This window comes from Mycteria americana, chromosome 21, assembly GCF_035582795.1.
Source record: "Mycteria americana isolate JAX WOST 10 ecotype Jacksonville Zoo and Gardens chromosome 21, USCA_MyAme_1.0, whole genome shotgun sequence".
Taxonomy (NCBI): Eukaryota; Metazoa; Chordata; class Aves; order Ciconiiformes; family Ciconiidae; genus Mycteria; species Mycteria americana.
Genome location: NC_134385.1, coordinates 7,801,958 through 7,818,775, shown reverse-complemented (window position 1 = coordinate 7,818,775; position 16,818 = coordinate 7,801,958). Strand labels below are relative to the sequence as shown.

Genomic DNA, 16,818 nt, shown 5'->3' with positions numbered 1-16,818 from the left:
GGGAAAAGCAGTTGGCAGAGCACTGAGTGAGAACATGAGGTTGGAGAGCAATTGCTAATTAATTTTCTTGAGGATCATTCTTGAGCCCAGTGTCATTTAATATTTTTATTAATAACTTTGGCACAAATTTTAGAGATTCACTGATGAAATCTGCTGATGTCTTCCCATGTCAGGCCAGACAAAGTAGCATTTGAAATTATGCAGAAAAAATATATATAGAACGGAGCACCAGAAAAGAGGTAAATCCAGCAGCAAAACGCAGATATGCACCTGAAGCATTGTCCCATGAGCTGGGAACTTGCAGTTGACAACACCGGATGAGAAGAACAGGGTATGCGACAGGACGGGTTGATCATCAGCTGCTACAAGGATACAGCAACGAAAAGTGGCTTCCAGAGACATTTCTTGTGAACATGGTGGTGCCAGTGCTGTGGCACCAGGTCCCCATGAGCTCTTCCCCAGAGTGCTGGGTGGCATTCTGGTCACCTCATGAAGTTTAATTCAAACCAACACTAGATGAGGAGAGCAGAGAGCCCTTCTTACCAGAGCAGCCAAAAGGCAAGCTCCGCTGAAGGATACGACTGCTCTCCAACTACTTCCAGAAGAAGAAGAACTAAGTTAAGCTAAAATACAATGTTAAGACAAGGAGACACAAATACCAAGTTGCCCAAGAATAAATTTGGGCTGGAAACTACAACATAATTTCTAAAAATTCAGCAAAAAACCTTGGAGCAGCCTCCAGCGGAAAAGCAAGGTCCCCAACTCCAGAGTTAAAGCAACACCATATGCTGTGGTGCCTGTAATAACAGGACCCAAGGCTCAGTGGTCCAGAAGGTCCCTCCAGTCCTATGTTTTCAGATGGCTCCAGATCAGATCTACCTGTTCACAACATTTCACAGCCCATCCCTGTTCCTATTAACAGCAACCAACTTCCCATTTTCTTGCAAGTTTCCTGTTTCCTGAAGTACAACTTGATCTATTTCCCCTTATTTCCATGATCATGCCTTACTTAGCAAGACAGAATGCCAGGATGCAGCTGACCTAAGGGCTGCTACAGACCTTCCTTCTTCTGCCCCAAGCACATGCACAAATTCTCCACGGCATCCACAGTGGTGCTCCTGTAAAGTGAGTTTGTTCTGGGAATTGAGACCAGCTCTCAGTCCTAACCAGTGATTGTTTTCTGGAAGAACCAGCCCCATTCAGGCACACGAGCACCTGTACTGTAGAGGAAACGAGGCAGGACACACAGAGCTGAAGGTGAGACCATGGCAGCCTTGACACTTGGTGTGATTTAAGCTGATGTACAACTGCATCCTCAGTCTTCCACGACCAGCTCTAACCTCTCAAAAATCGCCGGTACTATTTCTTTGCCCTCACCAGAAGCCACTGTAATGTGCAGATAACAACGTTTATCATCCTCTTTCAGATGCTTGAGAAAAACGTTAGATGACCAGATGCCTAACAATCCCCAAGACATCAGTATGAACTACAGGACTAGGTGTTATCACTTCTCTGGACTGTGGTTAATCTTTCTTTAATCCCTGCAAACACTCTAACGAAGAGTTTGGGATGGGCAGGTCTCAGCATCGTGTCACATCTGGTGCTCTGCCTGAGTTTCCCTGAATTCTGACTGCTCTTTCTACCTTTCCACCCTGCCAGGCAGCCCAGCTCTTAGCACAGACACCACCGATATCTCATGGTGGCTAGACACCATGTGTGTGAGCTACAGGACCCTCTCCATCCAAGCCTGCTGCCATGCCCAGACCCTGGGTCCTCTTCCTCCCATTCTGGTTTTGCTCTATCTCATGACAACAGGGTACCTTCACACTGAAACATGGGGCTTTCTTCTAACTAGGGGTTCCCTAGAGGGATAACCTCTAGTCCCAGTAACTAGACATGCTGTTCCTGTACCCGCCACAGCAGCCAACCCACTTCCACTTCTTACAGCACAGCACAGCTCCCTGCTCCTGGCATTGCTGGCTCCAGCATGGCTCTGCACAGCCTCAGCCTGCAGGCAGCTGATCAGCCAGAGGACAGTCACTCCGAGATCCTTATGCTCTTTACACTGTTGCTAATCCCCTTCCCTGAGCATGGGTGCTTTGCGAAATGCAATGAAGCACTGTGGCATTAGGCTGTTGCCCCTAAACTTCATGCTTAGCAACTTTTCCCTAAACAGTTCTTCCTAAGTGCTTATCCTTTTACATTAGAAATTCTTGCTTTTCTCCTTAGAGCCATAATTATCCAAAGGATTAACTTTGGAAAGACCTCAAACAGCTATTTGCTGACTTGGAGGGCAGAAAGGTAGCAAAGGAAGCAAGACAGGAGAGCAGATCAGCACAAGACACTTGCCAACTACCTAAAGAGGGTGCAGATAGCTTTTATCCTCTCCATGACTGGCACTCCTACAGCAGTTGTTCCCCCAGAGCCCCACAGCCAGCCCGGGGAGGCAGCTATCACCCCAGGGGTTGTTGCCACTACACAGTATTGCGGGGAAAACTATTGGTCTTCTTGTTTTCCACCGCTTTCGCTTAAGAGCAATTTTGCAGCCTAACGATTTGCATCGTGGCATGAACTATCTTGCCAGGGGTGTTGCTTCAACGTGGTGGAGCATTAGCCATGCCAAGAAAAACAAAGCCACCTATGCCTCAGATCGCTGCAGCATGCATCATCTCTTAACGGGCTAAGCTTTCACCGAGGGCTGGATGTGTTGGCTGCTGGCAGCAGATTCACAGCCACTATGGAAACCGCTCTGCTAGGTTTTAATTCCATTTCTAATTACAGTTTACCTGCTACATGTTATCACTCTTCTATTTCCCATGCAGAGTCTTTTGCCTTACTTCCTAACCGGATGAAGTCACTATAATCAGATTACAGGAAGCAGGAAGGACTGGGGGACAAGGAGAGGAGGGAAGACAAGGAGACAGCACGGATGAGCGGAAACCTACAGGCAGAGATGGAAATCAGACCGACAGGCAGAAAATACAGCAACTTGAATCCTGTGCAAAAAGAGCCCTGTGGGCATGTGCATGGTGTGATGCAATGAACCCTGCAGAGGGCTCTGAAACACATGCCTGCCTCCTGAGATAAAGATAAAATCTGGGTTAAGGCACGGAGCACCTGGGGTCCCTACAACGCCGCCCCCGCCCCAGCTCCTACCTGGTAGATACCTGTCGTGGTCGTACTCGTGTGAGCGCTGCATGTGGCTGTTCTGAGTGAAAGGCTGGTTCCCAAAGAGGTTGTCACTGCGAAGATTGTGGCAGAGCTTCTCCAGGAAGCGGAGGACGTAGGTGATACTGTTTACTGCTGGCAGGTTCAGAGTGTGCTGTTCCTGATCAAACACAGCTGGAGACAGAAACAAACAGAGCCCAACACGTAAACCCCCAGCAAAGGCAGGAGACTACGCCCAGGGCTGCACAGCCAGCTTCTGTATCTCAGCATCGCTGGTCTAGACTAGAGCAAACAAAAGCCACTGCCTTCCGCTGGCTGAGCGCTGGCAAGCTCGCTTCCCCGGGACAGGCTAAAACCAGTCTGCTGCACCCAGCATCAGGTACGGGGCTGCAGCGTCTGAGAAGCTGCGTTCGAGGGAATGGAAAGGCATTCAAGGAGGGGCCTGCGCTCCCAGCATCCAGGTAAACACGGGCTTAAAAGCAAAATTAAAAACCGGGGTATTTCTTGTCTTTCCGTCAGGAGTTCTGAAAATCCCACCCATTTCGCCTCCTCCTGGGGGCTCAGGCAGTGCTGGGGGACGATAGGTGAAGCATAACGCTGCCCAGGCTGATACCAGGGCTGCATGCCGCCTTCTCCAGCAGCTGTGCCCGGAGGCCACGCTAACTGCTCTGCTCTGAGTCAGCCGCTAGCTGTTGCTTCACTGACACAGATGTTTGGCAAGAAAGAGAAGACAGAAATCTTCTGTCTGCCCCTGGCCCATGACTGCACCAAGCTTCAGGAGAGACATCTTCCAACGAGCGAATTCTTGCAACGACATCTCTGAAGGCAAAGTGCTGCAGGCCAGTTCTCACCTGAGATGACCTCTCCCCCGTGGCCTTGTTTTAAGAAGGAGAAGACTGTTTTCTGATGATAAGCGCAATCAATGCAGGCCTGTACTGCTTGCTGCAGGACAACAGAAGCTCGAGCTGGTCCAAAATGGTCCGGCAGCTGCTGAACTTTCTTCTTGTCTAGGTGGGGCCCAGTGCTGCCATTCTTGTTCAAGTAAATGCAAACTGCCAAGATGAGAAATGTGTTTGCCATTAACCCACTCAAGAAAGCAAGAAACAGATGCCTAAAATCCAACCTGAGAGATGCTGAGATTTTAAGACTCTCAAATCACTCACAAAGGGGAATCCACCACGACTGCCTGTCTGCATCCTAACAGCGGAGCCACTTACAGAGGGGAATCACCTCCAAAATCTTCCTGCCTCACACTCACCTTCCAAGCTGTTGCTGCTTCTCCTACACTTTCCCCAGCACTCAAGCTCCCAAAGGCAGGCTGCAAAGTGGTTCCCATGCCAGCCAGGTAAGGCACCTGCGATGTTCAAAGGAGATGAAGGAATGCAGCCCCCACTTTTTAGGAAACTGGGTTCTTTAGGTTCCTCTGAAAATTGGCCGATTATGTTCTGGGGAAACAGTGGGCTCAGCCCATATCCAGTGCTTGACCAAACATATAAAAAGCAGCTTTGCATTAGACTTTCCTGCCCAGATTCATCTTCAGCTACATCTCACAGCTGTAGCAGAGCATATACTCTGCACTGCCGCTCCTACTCCTCCCCTGCTCCCTCTCGTCCCTGTTTGCCTCAATATCCTGGCTGAAGCTGAACAGATCATTGCCACTGTCGTTCAGCAGTTGTTCTGCATCTTGCTGTAGCTTCAGCAGCTGTGGCTGGCATGGTTTCGGAGAGCTTGTGCTCCGGACTCACGAGAGGTGCTGCACACCGTACTGCCTCTGGGCACGATGGGCCACGAGAAGTGCCCTTTGAGAGCTGTGGAGTCACTAGCATGCACATGGTAACTCAGGGAAAGGGGTCCTTGCACTGACCAGATGGACTTGCAACCTTCCTATGACTTCATTATTTCCAAAATGGACAGAGAGATAGACAAACAGCTGATCTGAACTCATGTGCCTCTCTTTTCCTCCCGACATACTCCCTATTAGGCCAGCCTTTCTGGAATTGTAATGTTTGCTGGTGTACAGGTTTAGGAAGAAATGGGAGTATCTCGGTGTGTTGCTTTCTGACTGACGCAGCTCCTAACTGTGCAATCTTGTCAAGAATGCAGTTCGAGACCCTTACCTGTGGGAGCCTGCATGGCAGAGCTGGGGATTGTAGCAGCGTCCTGAGGCACAGTGCTTGTGTCTGGTTCTGGGGTACTGGTTGTTGGAGAGGTGGGTGCTGGGTTCAGCAATGTCCTAGGTTTCCTCTGCAGAAAAAGAGGAGATATTTCTCCTTTTATCCCTGCTCTCCTTTATCACCCATGATCACTACACTCTCTCCTTTGCATCCAACAGACAAGGCACTGTGGAACATGACACACTTCTGATGGTGATGACGGGGAGTCTCAAGAACCTAGTAATCAATATGTGTGTATTTTATAAACCACAATCCTGAAAAAATAACAAGCCTGAGATCTGCCACCTCTGCTTGACTTAGACTAGCTACACACGATGGATGGAAGAGCTTATTCCACCGTTTGGCCATCCTGTCATGATCACAGCATCTGCCATGCTACTTCACAGCTAATGCAGCTCCAAAGACACAGTTTCTTGATGGAAATGATCTTCAGGACACAGACATTCTCTACAGCTCTGGGGCTGGACTCTGAGGGATATTCCCAGCCCACATACCCCTTTGGTCTCCTACTTGCTGCCGTCACACAGCCAGAGGCTGACACAAACGTGCACAAACACACGCATGCACCATCCCATGGCAGAACTTGCAGCACCTGCTTTTCACCCGCCTGCATCAGCATCAGCTTTTACCTTACTGCCAGGCTTGGGGCCTCTCTTTCTGGGGAATTTCAAAGGCTCCACTGACTTGGAGGGTGTAGGCATGGGGTGATGGATTAGCGCTTTGGTCGTTCGACCACGCTTCTTCCCTGTTTTGCGACGCCTTTGCCCTTGTTGATGCCCCAAAACAGTCTTTGTGCTACTGTGCATGCTAGGTTTCTCCGAGTTTACTTCGGAGGCAGGTAAAGGGCTCTTTGGAATCACAACTGAAATAAAAAGAGAAAAAGCAAATATAATTAAATCAGGCGAGAATCAAAACAAGAGCAGCCTCCATCTTCAAACAGTGTCACATGGAAAAACCTGGAGTATTCACAGCCCCCTGCATGGAGGCTACTGCTCTCCATGCCAGAATAAAAACCAAACGCACTGATCCTTGGTTCAGCACTTGAGCTGTGGGACACTGTGGCTTAGCCTGGATGGGCTGAACTCCAGAAGGATCGCACTTTCAGCCATACCTTCCTTCCTGAAAATAACTGGCACCTACACCTCTTCCTTCTGCGAGTGGTGACCTGCCAGCGATCACGTAAAGTGCACTGAAAGCATTCCTAGGGGATGGATCAGTCAAGACCTGCCTGACAGTCACAGAGCCAGTGCTGTGCTGGAAATCCCCTCTCTCAAGGCAAAAGTCAAATTTGCTCTGTCCCTAAATTACCAGTGAACTGCAGTGGAAGGTACCAGCTCCATCCTCAATGCCTGCAATGACTATTGTTCCTGGCCTTGGGTAATAAATAGCTCATCTCAGTTGGCTCAGCCGACCTGCTCCTCTACGTACTGCCAGCGGTAAGCGAAGTGCCACCCTATGGTCAGTTCTTCCTTATCTTCTCACGCTTTCCATGACAAAACCGGGTTTCTGGTGTATTTGCCCACAAATGCCCTGAATTTGGTCATTCATCTTTCCCAAGTCCTGCTAAAGGCTAGAGATGAACTGGCCCAGCTCAGCAGACCAATGTTTCCTTTAGATTTAAATTTCTGCCAAGAAGAAACAAAACAAAACCCTCTTAGATTTTGAAAAATGCACGGTGACCTTTAGGATGTCTTGTTTCTCAGACCTGGAAACCTCACTGTGTATTCAACATGAGGGCTTGGAATTAGAAAAAAAAAACAACCACTCTTGAAGTGAGGAGCTTTATAGTTAAGAAAATCTTGGCCAAAGAAACAGAGCGCACTAAGATTGATACCAGGATGGCATGCAGCCCTAACAGTGGCACAACTGTGGGTATATAAAGAGATTTTTAAGGTTTTTCTAACGTGGGTTTTATGAGCAGTTACTGTGAGCAAGGACTCATTCCCTTGGCACAAAGGCACTGTTTCCTGCCAACAGCTCAGAAGCAGCAAACCAAGATGGGTCCAACTTTCTACGGGTCTGGAGAAGATCAGCAGGCTGTGAGGTGACAGCAGCAAGCCCTGAGTCAGGAGATACTCCAGGCATAGAGCAATGAGCTGACAGCTCTGTTAACTACTTCACTGCTAACCAAAGCACAGATCGAGCAAACGGCATGGCTGGTATGGGGAGATCTGTATAAGGTCCCATCAGTGGCAGCTTATTTTGGCCTTACACGGACGAGCCACTGGAGGTGGAGGATCCTGCTTTGCTCTTCTGCTCTGACTCCATTCTGACTCTGGTGTGCTCTCCACGGGGAGACTGGGCCTGAACCTGGCTGCCAAGTCCAAGAAAACCTGAGTGAATGGTTCATTCAGGCAGCTCTATACCAGGACTGGTGTTATCTCACGGCATGAGACGACTTCATGTGGGCGGACGCGCTGGCCAGGCACTCCTCCAGGTCCAAGCTGCTGTCGGGACTCCCAGCCTCCAACCACATGGGCATTTCTGTCTCGTTGGCAGTGTCAAAGACGGCTGTGCATGGGGCAGGAGGGCAGACAGAGCCAGCCCTCAGCTGCCAGCTCAGTATCACAGGGAGGCCGCGCAGCTGGGACACGTTTAGGATGCAGAGGTCAGCAGCTACCGCAGAGAAGGGCCAGGAACAGCAGGTGCCGCTCCTCCTGCTGCCGGCAACGACTGCTACCACAGGCAAATCTTGCGTACACTTCCACTTGCTGCTGTGAGATGAACTCTGCTGTCCCTGCCCTACCACACTGAGCTCCTGGGTGTTTCTATGAGTAACATGCACAAAACATGAAGCGCAGAATGTCCTGCAGTTGTCTTTGGGTGGTTTACACCCACCCTAATCTCACTTTGCACCAGTGCAAATAACACGGTGCATGGTGCATCCAGGACCCGGCCCCGTTCTGCTTGTCATGTGGGCAGGGCAAGATTTCTGGTGCCTTCAATTTTTTTTTTTAGTTTTAATTTTATTTCTTTACTTTTTTGCATTAGCATTCTGTATCAGATGCTGGGGAGAAGTACACAGTCATTCAGGGATCTAACTTCCCAAATAATGTCTTTTTTTTGTGTCAGGCAGGTACAGAGAATTGCTGTAGAAATAGGGTTTTACTATTCCTTGTCTGAGATGTTAATAGTAACAGCAAGACTACTTTGCTGGCAAGAAAAGGAATACGATAGCTCAGCGCTTCTTACAGATGATGGTTTTCCAGGACAGTGAGTGTCACCTGCTACAGGTGACATCTGGCACCGAGCTGCGCTAACAAAGAGGAATGGCATAGATAGGACAGGGACCGATCACTGAATCGCTGTGCCTCTAGCCTTACGTGTGCACGGCTGATCTCAGTGGAAAAATATTTGTATTAAAGGATTTACTAGAATCCCACAAGTTGATAGAACAAGGATAAACACAGGTAAAACACTCCGTACTTCAAAGAAACTCTTAAACATCAAAGGGATGTGTAAAACAGCGTGGAGGTATTTCGTTTGCAATCTGCACCAATGCTAACTGTCTAAACCAAGCTGTGCCGCAATGAGGTTTCTCTAACCTGGAAGAGAAACTGAGGATTCTACAGACAAGCTGTGAAGCAAACACACGATCTCAGTTTTACTAGTGAAGACCCCACAGAAATGGTGCATTTGGGAAGTTGGGATGCAGTAGGCAGAGCAGCTGAACTGCACCCTTGGCTCCCGGGCTGGAACCACGTCGCAGAGAAATCCCAGTGCCAGGGAAAAGGCGACCGATGTCAGGTGAACTCCTGGTGTGCAAGCTTTCACTGTATAATTTTATAATAAAAAATGATTTAATCTTTTGGTACAATACATGCTAGAAAGATCTATTGTCCACTTCAGCCATAAAAATATTACAGGTAACATTAATTTGCCAGGCTTAAAGAATCACTGCTTTGTTTTAGGGCAATAAAAGCACATAACTAGGTGTGGGCAGACCACACGATAGGAAACCTCATTTCATTCAGCCACGCCAGAGGAGTTTCCACTGCGCCTGCCGCCCCTGGCAGCGCGTCCCTGCCGCAGCCACAGCTCCTGCAGGGATGGAGGAGCTCCTGCAGCTCAGAAGACTGTTCAACGAAACAGGCTAAGTTACATCTAAATGTGCAGCCAGCTCAGGGCATAAATACACAGAAAATGACCTAGATTGTTGCTTTGTGCCTAACAGTATCGCTGAACACAATGCTGAATACATTGCTGAATATGCACTAATATTTTTCCTGTGGCTGCTTCAATGAGACTGATATAATGCACAGACATTTTTCCGACCTGGAGCAATTTAATGAAATGAAATCTTGTCATCCCATGATCCAACGCCATTCAGCAGATTTGCCTGGCTTTTTATTTGATTTTAACCAGAATCTGAGAAAACACCTGCCCGTGCTAATTCATTTCTCTTCCCCCTACCAGATATGTTGCACTGCATGCAATCAGTGTGACGAGGAGACACCAACCACTTCAGAGTGGAGCCATCCCACCAGCTGCACCCAGCCGGCAACGGCCCAGCCACAAAAATACAGAGTTATGGCTGGCCGTGCTGCTGTCTCGTCACTGAGGCATTTATAACCACTTCCAGTGACTGGATGCTTCCTAAAGGAGCCTAAAGATTTTGCCAGGTACCTGTTACTTTCTTTCAGGATTCCAGCCCCTGATGTTACAAGGACGTGGTCAAGAAGGATCGCTGCGGGAAGGGCAGAGGGCTCAGCCCTGCTCACACCTACCCCAACACCCACCGAGCTCCGGCAGCAGTAACGGCTGTGCCCAGCAAACAGGCTTACCTCGCAGCTGCAAACCATTGCCCGCATATCCTTTAACTGCCAAAAGTTTCAATTTACTGTGTTTTATTCAGCTGGTGATGGTGCCAGCCCAACAGCGAGCATCTGCCAGGGACATCCCCACCTTCTTCTTCCTTGTACCACTGTCTTCACCCCATGGTGAGCCACTGAGAGGAGCCAAATTTTCAGAAAATCAAGTGGGGCCCTCTTACTTAAAAAATCAACAGTTTGCTGTTGCTGAGAAAAGTAGCATCTCTCTGCCCCACAGCTTTGGTGCTCACATGAGCTCTGAGCAACCTAGCGCAACTCCAAAGCTGGCCTTGCTTCAGGCAAGGAGCTGGGCCGTGCAACCTCCAGAGATCCCTTCTGACCTGAATTATTCTGTGATCTGAACGCGTGGTTAATCATTTCAGCTCATTAATGGAACAGAAAACTAATCAACGGAAGTTTTCTGCTGGCTGAACTGTCTTGTTTTGGGTCATACAGGCATCTGGGTCAGCACAAGGGCGGGGACACAGAGGAATGGGCCGGCTCCTTGGGCCGGCTGGCATCGGATCAGTTTGGCTGCAGTGAGAAACATCACCCTAAAGGTGCAGGATCAAACATTGCTGAACTCGGAGCCAAAGACAAGACAGGCACCACTGACTGGGCTATTAATCACTGAAGGATTAAACAAGAGTCCCTAGCTTCCTGCAGAAACAAAGAGACTTGACAGAGAATTCAAGACCCCAGGCTCTATTTCCTAATGCCAAAATATCCCTTGCCAGTTGATGCATGGCACCAGCAGCACCTGCAGCTGCCCACCACACTGTGACTATTATTTACAGAAGACTCTGTAAAGTTGCCGTCTACACTTTGAGGGTTAACCAAATACTAGAAAGCAGCATTTGTCACTCATCAGCTTATCTCAGGCTTGTCACAGCTTGAAGAACACAAAATTAGGTCCTTGGGATAAGAATAACAAAGCCAAAACATGTAGGAAAATACGGAACAGAAGAGTTGAAGATGGAGAATGGTTTCCTACCTTTCTCTCTGATACACCAGCTATTTAACAGTCTGCATTTAACAGCTGCTGGACCACAAACCCCAAAATCTCCACTTCACGTGCTAAGGGCTACTGTACTGTCAGATGCAGCCGTAGCTCACACCCCTTCTCTCTAGAGATATCAGTAATAACCATTACAGTGTCCCGAAACACTGGGGGTGGTTTCTGAGATGGCGGAACACACCACGCATATCCATTTTAAAGCACCTATGAAGAATGCCCTGGAGACCACCTATCCAGTGGTTCTTTGGTGCTCCAGCTGCCCCTTGTCCCATCTTCAGCACTGCATGGTCAGAAGCATGACTCAAAGAGGTGGGTTAGAGAGACACATTTAAGATAAGCAAAATTGCCAGAGAACAGAAATCTTGTTGAGATCTGGCTGAATCCTTCCCTGGATGCAGCAGTTCAAACCCAGACATCCCGAAGGCTGGAGCTTGACAGGAACCAGAGTTCAGCGCCTGTCCAAGAGTAAGATGTGAAAGCTTCAAACCCCTGTGATTCTTCCCAAAGCAGAGATCATGATCACTAGCCACCACGAGCACAACTGGGACACAAATACAGGCTCCGGGAAGGCTCAAGACTTGGTATGTCCTGAGCTCTCAGCAGGCTAGGCAGATATAACACAGGAGAAAAGGTCAGAGCATGGGTGGGAGACACGGACTCCTTGCAAGGACAGGGATTAAGAACAATCCTCCAAATCCTGGAATTTAAAAGTCAGAATGCAATTACTCTGATAGTTCAGTATTTCATGCAGGGATTCGTGCTCTCCAGCCTAAAATGTCTGCTTGAGCTCAGGCTGAGAGATCAGATCATATATCTAATACGATAATACAGCAAGAGGATCCAAGTGCTGCATGATTCGGCATGTTCTAGATGTTCTCATGATCAGTTACCTTAACTCCCAAAGATGCATTTTCTTTTTACACAAGATTTGCCTAGTTTCAGCTTTCAACTACTGAAACTTGCTGTTGCCTTCACTGGAAGCCGTGAGGTGCTTTTATTCACTGATCCCCTCCCAGACCTCACTGGCCAGTGGTTACATGGCAGTATGCACAAAAATGCAAAACCACGGTCCCTAAAACTGTCTCCATCCTGCTCATCCTGATGATCGGGTTGCATTCAAATGTCCGGTTTTGGGCAGGACATCCACAGGCACATGAAAAAGAGCAGTTACTTAAAACTAAAGCAGTGCCTTATGCATTTGTTGAACCTGAGAAAGGCTCTGAACATTCATCATGAGTGTTCCATTTCTTAAAGGCTTAGAAATCTGCACTGTCTGGAGCATCAATTTTCTTATTTTAATTGTTTGCATGCGGTTGGATGAGCTCTGTGCACTGCAGATGCCACTGTACATCCCACTGGCACAAGCTGTGGCATTTTTATGGTTGTTTTATTTACAAAAATAAAACAACTAAAAAAAAAAGTCTCAAGAGTCACAGTGATACCAGCAACTGCTATTTGCTTTTTGCACAAGTCTTACATTTACAGCTCTCAAGGCAGCATTCCTGTGTGCCCTAAACCATATTGGTAATTACACTCAGCACTTTCCAAAGGCAGTGCAGCCAGGGATCTTAAAAACCTTCCCAGGCGTTCACTGCACCTTGCAACACATCTCAGAGACGCTGGGCAGCACGCTGACAGCCGGAGGTTTAGCGACTTGCCTGAAGTGCCAGACCAATAACAGTATTGTAAAACCTCCCAAGTGTCCTACCTCTAATTATAACCACATACGGATACGTGAAGAAGAACAACTGAAGACTGCAGTTGGTGCTACTGGAGCTGAAGACCAGAAAAACGCTATTCTGGACCTGCAGGTCTGCTTACGTGAATCAAACACCCGAACTCACAACCCAAAGGGACCTCTCCCTTACCAAGGCTACCTTTCTGTGCGTTACTGTCCGCCCCATTCACCCAGTCATTTGCTAAACCCAAGCAGCTAATTTTACCCAAGCACAAAGTGCATCTGGCTAAAACATTTCCTGAAACAAAACTGAGGCTTTATCCAATAACACAGCCCCCAAGAGGAATTTGACCTACTTGGGCAGTGTCAATACAGCTTCTATAACAGAAACCCAGCCTTGCAAACCTGGAAGGGTCTGGACTGGTCAGTGACCATGTGGACCGATGTGAGACAGCCTACTGTCCTTTCCACAAAGTCTCCAAGATCCTCACCAAAGGCTTTCATAAAAACTAAAGAGCCATGGGACAAGAGGAAAGGCTTCCATAGGGATAAATCAAGGATTAGAAGAGGTAAGGGCAAACAGTCATTCTTGTGGAGGAGAGAGAAGGAGGACGTGGAGGACATAGGGATCCGCACTGGGATCTGCACTGCTCAACATATTCATGAGTGACCTGGTGAGAGGATAAGCACGGTGAGAAAGTTTTCTAATGATTCACACTTCCCAGGGCAGACAGGACAGTGGCAGCCCATGAGCAGCTCCAGAGAGAAGCTAGGAGACTGAGTTTCAGGGCAAGAAAACAACAGGTGACCATCACACAGATAAATATAAAGCGATGAGTGTGGAGAAAACCACTCCTACCTTCAGATGCAAAATGATGGGCTCTGAGCTGCCTGGTGCTCCTTCAGGAGGGAGAACTTGGGCTGTAACATTCACTGACCGAGAATATCAGCTCAAAGCACAGCAGTGGCCAGAAAGAGCCAGGGAAAAAGATTCCGCTTTGGAAAAATGAGAGATCAGGACATTGGACATCACGGTAGAAACCAACTGAATATAAATCCTCATTACACTGGTTAAAAATCAAGCAAAAAGCCCCCAGACCTGCAGCCGACCCCTGGATTCTCGTTTCCACAGAGTTCCACCCTTTCCGAGGTTATCTTCAGCCAGGGCTAAGCTCTGCCTTGCCCCGCTGCATGCTGAGAGCCACCCTAAGTCTGCCCTTCACTGATCCTATGAAGAAAACTCTTTGATCAGATTGAGCGTTTTTAACAGTTCCTTCACACTGCTTTGGCTCTTCCGCTTAGCATACAATGTAAAATATCTTTTAATGTTTTTAACCAGTTCCCAGCATCATTTCAGAGACAGTAACTCTTATTATTACTTAGCAGTTATTAACGCTTTTTAGAGTATAAACATATGTGTGCAGATATTCCTCAATGCAGGGGGAAGTGCTTTGAGACCTGGCACAACAAGTGTTACGGATGTGCAACACAATAGACTTATTCATCAAAATGCCCTGGGGGTCAGCACAGGCCCCATTCTGCTGATGGTAAAATAAACAGAGATAAGTGACTGGCTCATGATCAGAGACAAAGACAGTGACAGTGCTGTGAAGAGCAAGGATGCCCAAATCATTGTCCTCAGCAAAAGCCATTTTCAGTTTAGTGCTGAGCACACAGATTTACTTAGTTCCAAAACCCAGGTCTTAATTTCTCCCCTGTATGGGAAAGAAATTAACTGCTTTGTATCCACTGGGTAGCATTATCAAATGGACGGGTAAACTGAGTCATGCATCTTTTTTATAAAATACTGCAAAGGCTAGCATTTGGATAAGGGAAAATGGCATCACGCCTGCCACCACTGGAGCAGCCAAGCAAGCATCTCCCCAGATAGTAGCTTATAAGCCCCTCATCTCTTAGCACGTTTGCTGTGGAACATCTGCACAACCAGCCGTAAAGGTCTCACACTGTCAATTATATGGCTGGAGCTTGGAGGAGCAGCACATTCCTGCTTCTTCAGCCCCTCTTTTCCCTGCCATCCCCTCTTCCAGCTCCCAGAAGGCAAAGCAAAGGAGCAGAAAGACCATGCTGGGAACGGACCTGGTGCAGGAATTTACACCGCAGAGAAAAATGGCAGTTTTGGACAGTGAGGCTGGTTCGAGGGATTTAGCGGGCAGATCTGGATTGCACAGGAAGTCCTCAAAAGAATTACAGCCCATACTGCAACAGTGCTGTTATTTATTCTATGCAGAGTATCCTCATCACCCTTAGAGAAATACTCGCTTGTATGAGCCAGCGTCCAGCAATCTTTGCAGCCCATTTTTACAAAGCTGGTAGCCTTGGCTTGCACCCTCTGTGCCAGCATTGTTTTTTATTTCTCCAGTGCTCAGATAATTTAACTCTGGGTCCAGTTCTGCAAGTCCAGTTAGGAGCAAGTCCATGCTCCTTTGCAGGTGCAGCCAAGAGCACAGGGGCTACCAGCTCCCCCAGCCTGGCTGGAGCACAGTTCTGCCTCCTAGCCCAGCTACCAGGTCGGACAACAAGGAGCTGCAATGAGCCTACCAGGGCATATGGTTCAAATGCAGAGGACAAGCAAATGCTGAATTTGTCTATAATCATCCTCTTCACATCCCAAATCAGCAGTTTTCCTCCTGTCCCCATCCCACTACCTCTTATTCCAAATAAACTGGCAGGAACACAACCTGGGTTCTTGCTTGGTGTGATCTCCCTATTAGTTTCCTTTTCTCCAATCCACTGCAAAAATAAAGCTGTTTTAACGGTGTGTTGTTTTAATCAGCTGTGAAACAGCTATGGAATTAAACCAGAGAAATTCTGAACTACAAAAAGGAGATGAGAACTGAGCTGGGCAGCTCCAGCATCAGAAACACCTCAGCAGAGTTGAAACTCAAGCTCCTGACTGAGGGGATGCGCTAGCAGGTGAAAGAAGACGTACAGGGGCAATCAGGGAGCTCCAAGAGAAATGGCAATGCCAATATTTATTGGCAAAGTCAGAACAAAATCAAGTAAAAATCTGAACTTCAATACTCAAGCTTAATTTAATTACCCCAAAGCCAGGCTGAGATCGTCTCCTGCATGACAGTGCCCATGGACACATGGTGAGCACTCCAGCAGCAACTGCAAGAGCCCACCTGTGCCCCCCTGGAGCTGGTCAGTAGATGGTACATGAGCAGAACTGGCACCTTTGGTCCTGACACAGACACCGACAACAGAAGTAAAATAATTTCCACACCTCAGGAAAACGATCGTACTGCAGCTTTTCCAGGCTTAGTGCTTCAGGAGAGGCCATCAGCAGAGCATGTACCCACAGAGGGCTGCCAAAAGCACCAGGGATGACTGACACATGTCTGGTCCACATAGTAGTCCTCAAGAAAATCCCAGAGCCATGGTCTTAGGAAGCAACCAACCTGCAGACTGGGTAAGACTTCAGCTTGTGCAAGCATGCCCAAGCCAACCTGAACTACACCTGCAGCAGGACAGAGGTCACTGGTTTCTTCACAGATTTACAGCCCACGGGAAGTTTGCAACGGCATGGCTATACTGCTATTTATATCCAGCTAGCTCAAGGACATACATTCAGTGAAAATATGTGGCATGAGAGGCCACCACAGTCAATCTACTGACTGGTCATGTCTTCTGCCCCTGGGAGTTAATTATCAGTGGGTTTCCAAAGCCCCATGTTGAGAATCAAAATGTTTCTGTACTCTTGCCGTATTCAGGCTATTCAGGACTGTTCCTGGGGTTTCTGCTTGTTCTGATCTTCTCTGAAGCTCTTTTTTTAGCTTTGGCTTCCTGGTTAAATATTAGCAGAACACCTTCAACATATCAGTGCACAAAGAACAAGGAGACTGCTAGGTGGGTGCGGTTTATTCCACTTTTTGTTCTTTTTTAAAGCTATTCAGAAGTTATAAAAATACCAAAGATCAAGAGGAGAACTGTGACAAGCCGCAAAAG

The 16,818-nt window shown here is 47.9% G+C and overlaps 1 protein-coding gene across 11 annotated transcripts in view; it reads right to left on the bottom strand.

Moving 5' to 3' along the window:
• The window catches only part of SCMH1 (Scm polycomb group protein homolog 1), a 72,719-nt gene that overhangs the window by 12,787 nt on the left and 43,114 nt on the right, over positions 1-16,818 (bottom strand). For 10 of the 11 annotated variants that reach the window (XM_075522058.1, XM_075522053.1, XM_075522051.1 and 7 more), the window contains 4 exons: positions 5,972-6,204; positions 5,286-5,412; positions 4,020-4,220; positions 3,157-3,342 (listed from right to left, as the gene is read on the bottom strand). In XM_075522058.1, coding sequence (XP_075378173.1) covers positions 3,157-3,342; positions 4,020-4,220; positions 5,286-5,412; positions 5,972-6,204 — 747 coding nt within the window. The remainder of the gene's footprint in view (positions 1-3,156; positions 3,343-4,019; positions 4,221-5,285; positions 5,413-5,971; positions 6,205-16,818) is intronic. The other variant, XM_075522060.1, reaches the window with a different exon arrangement.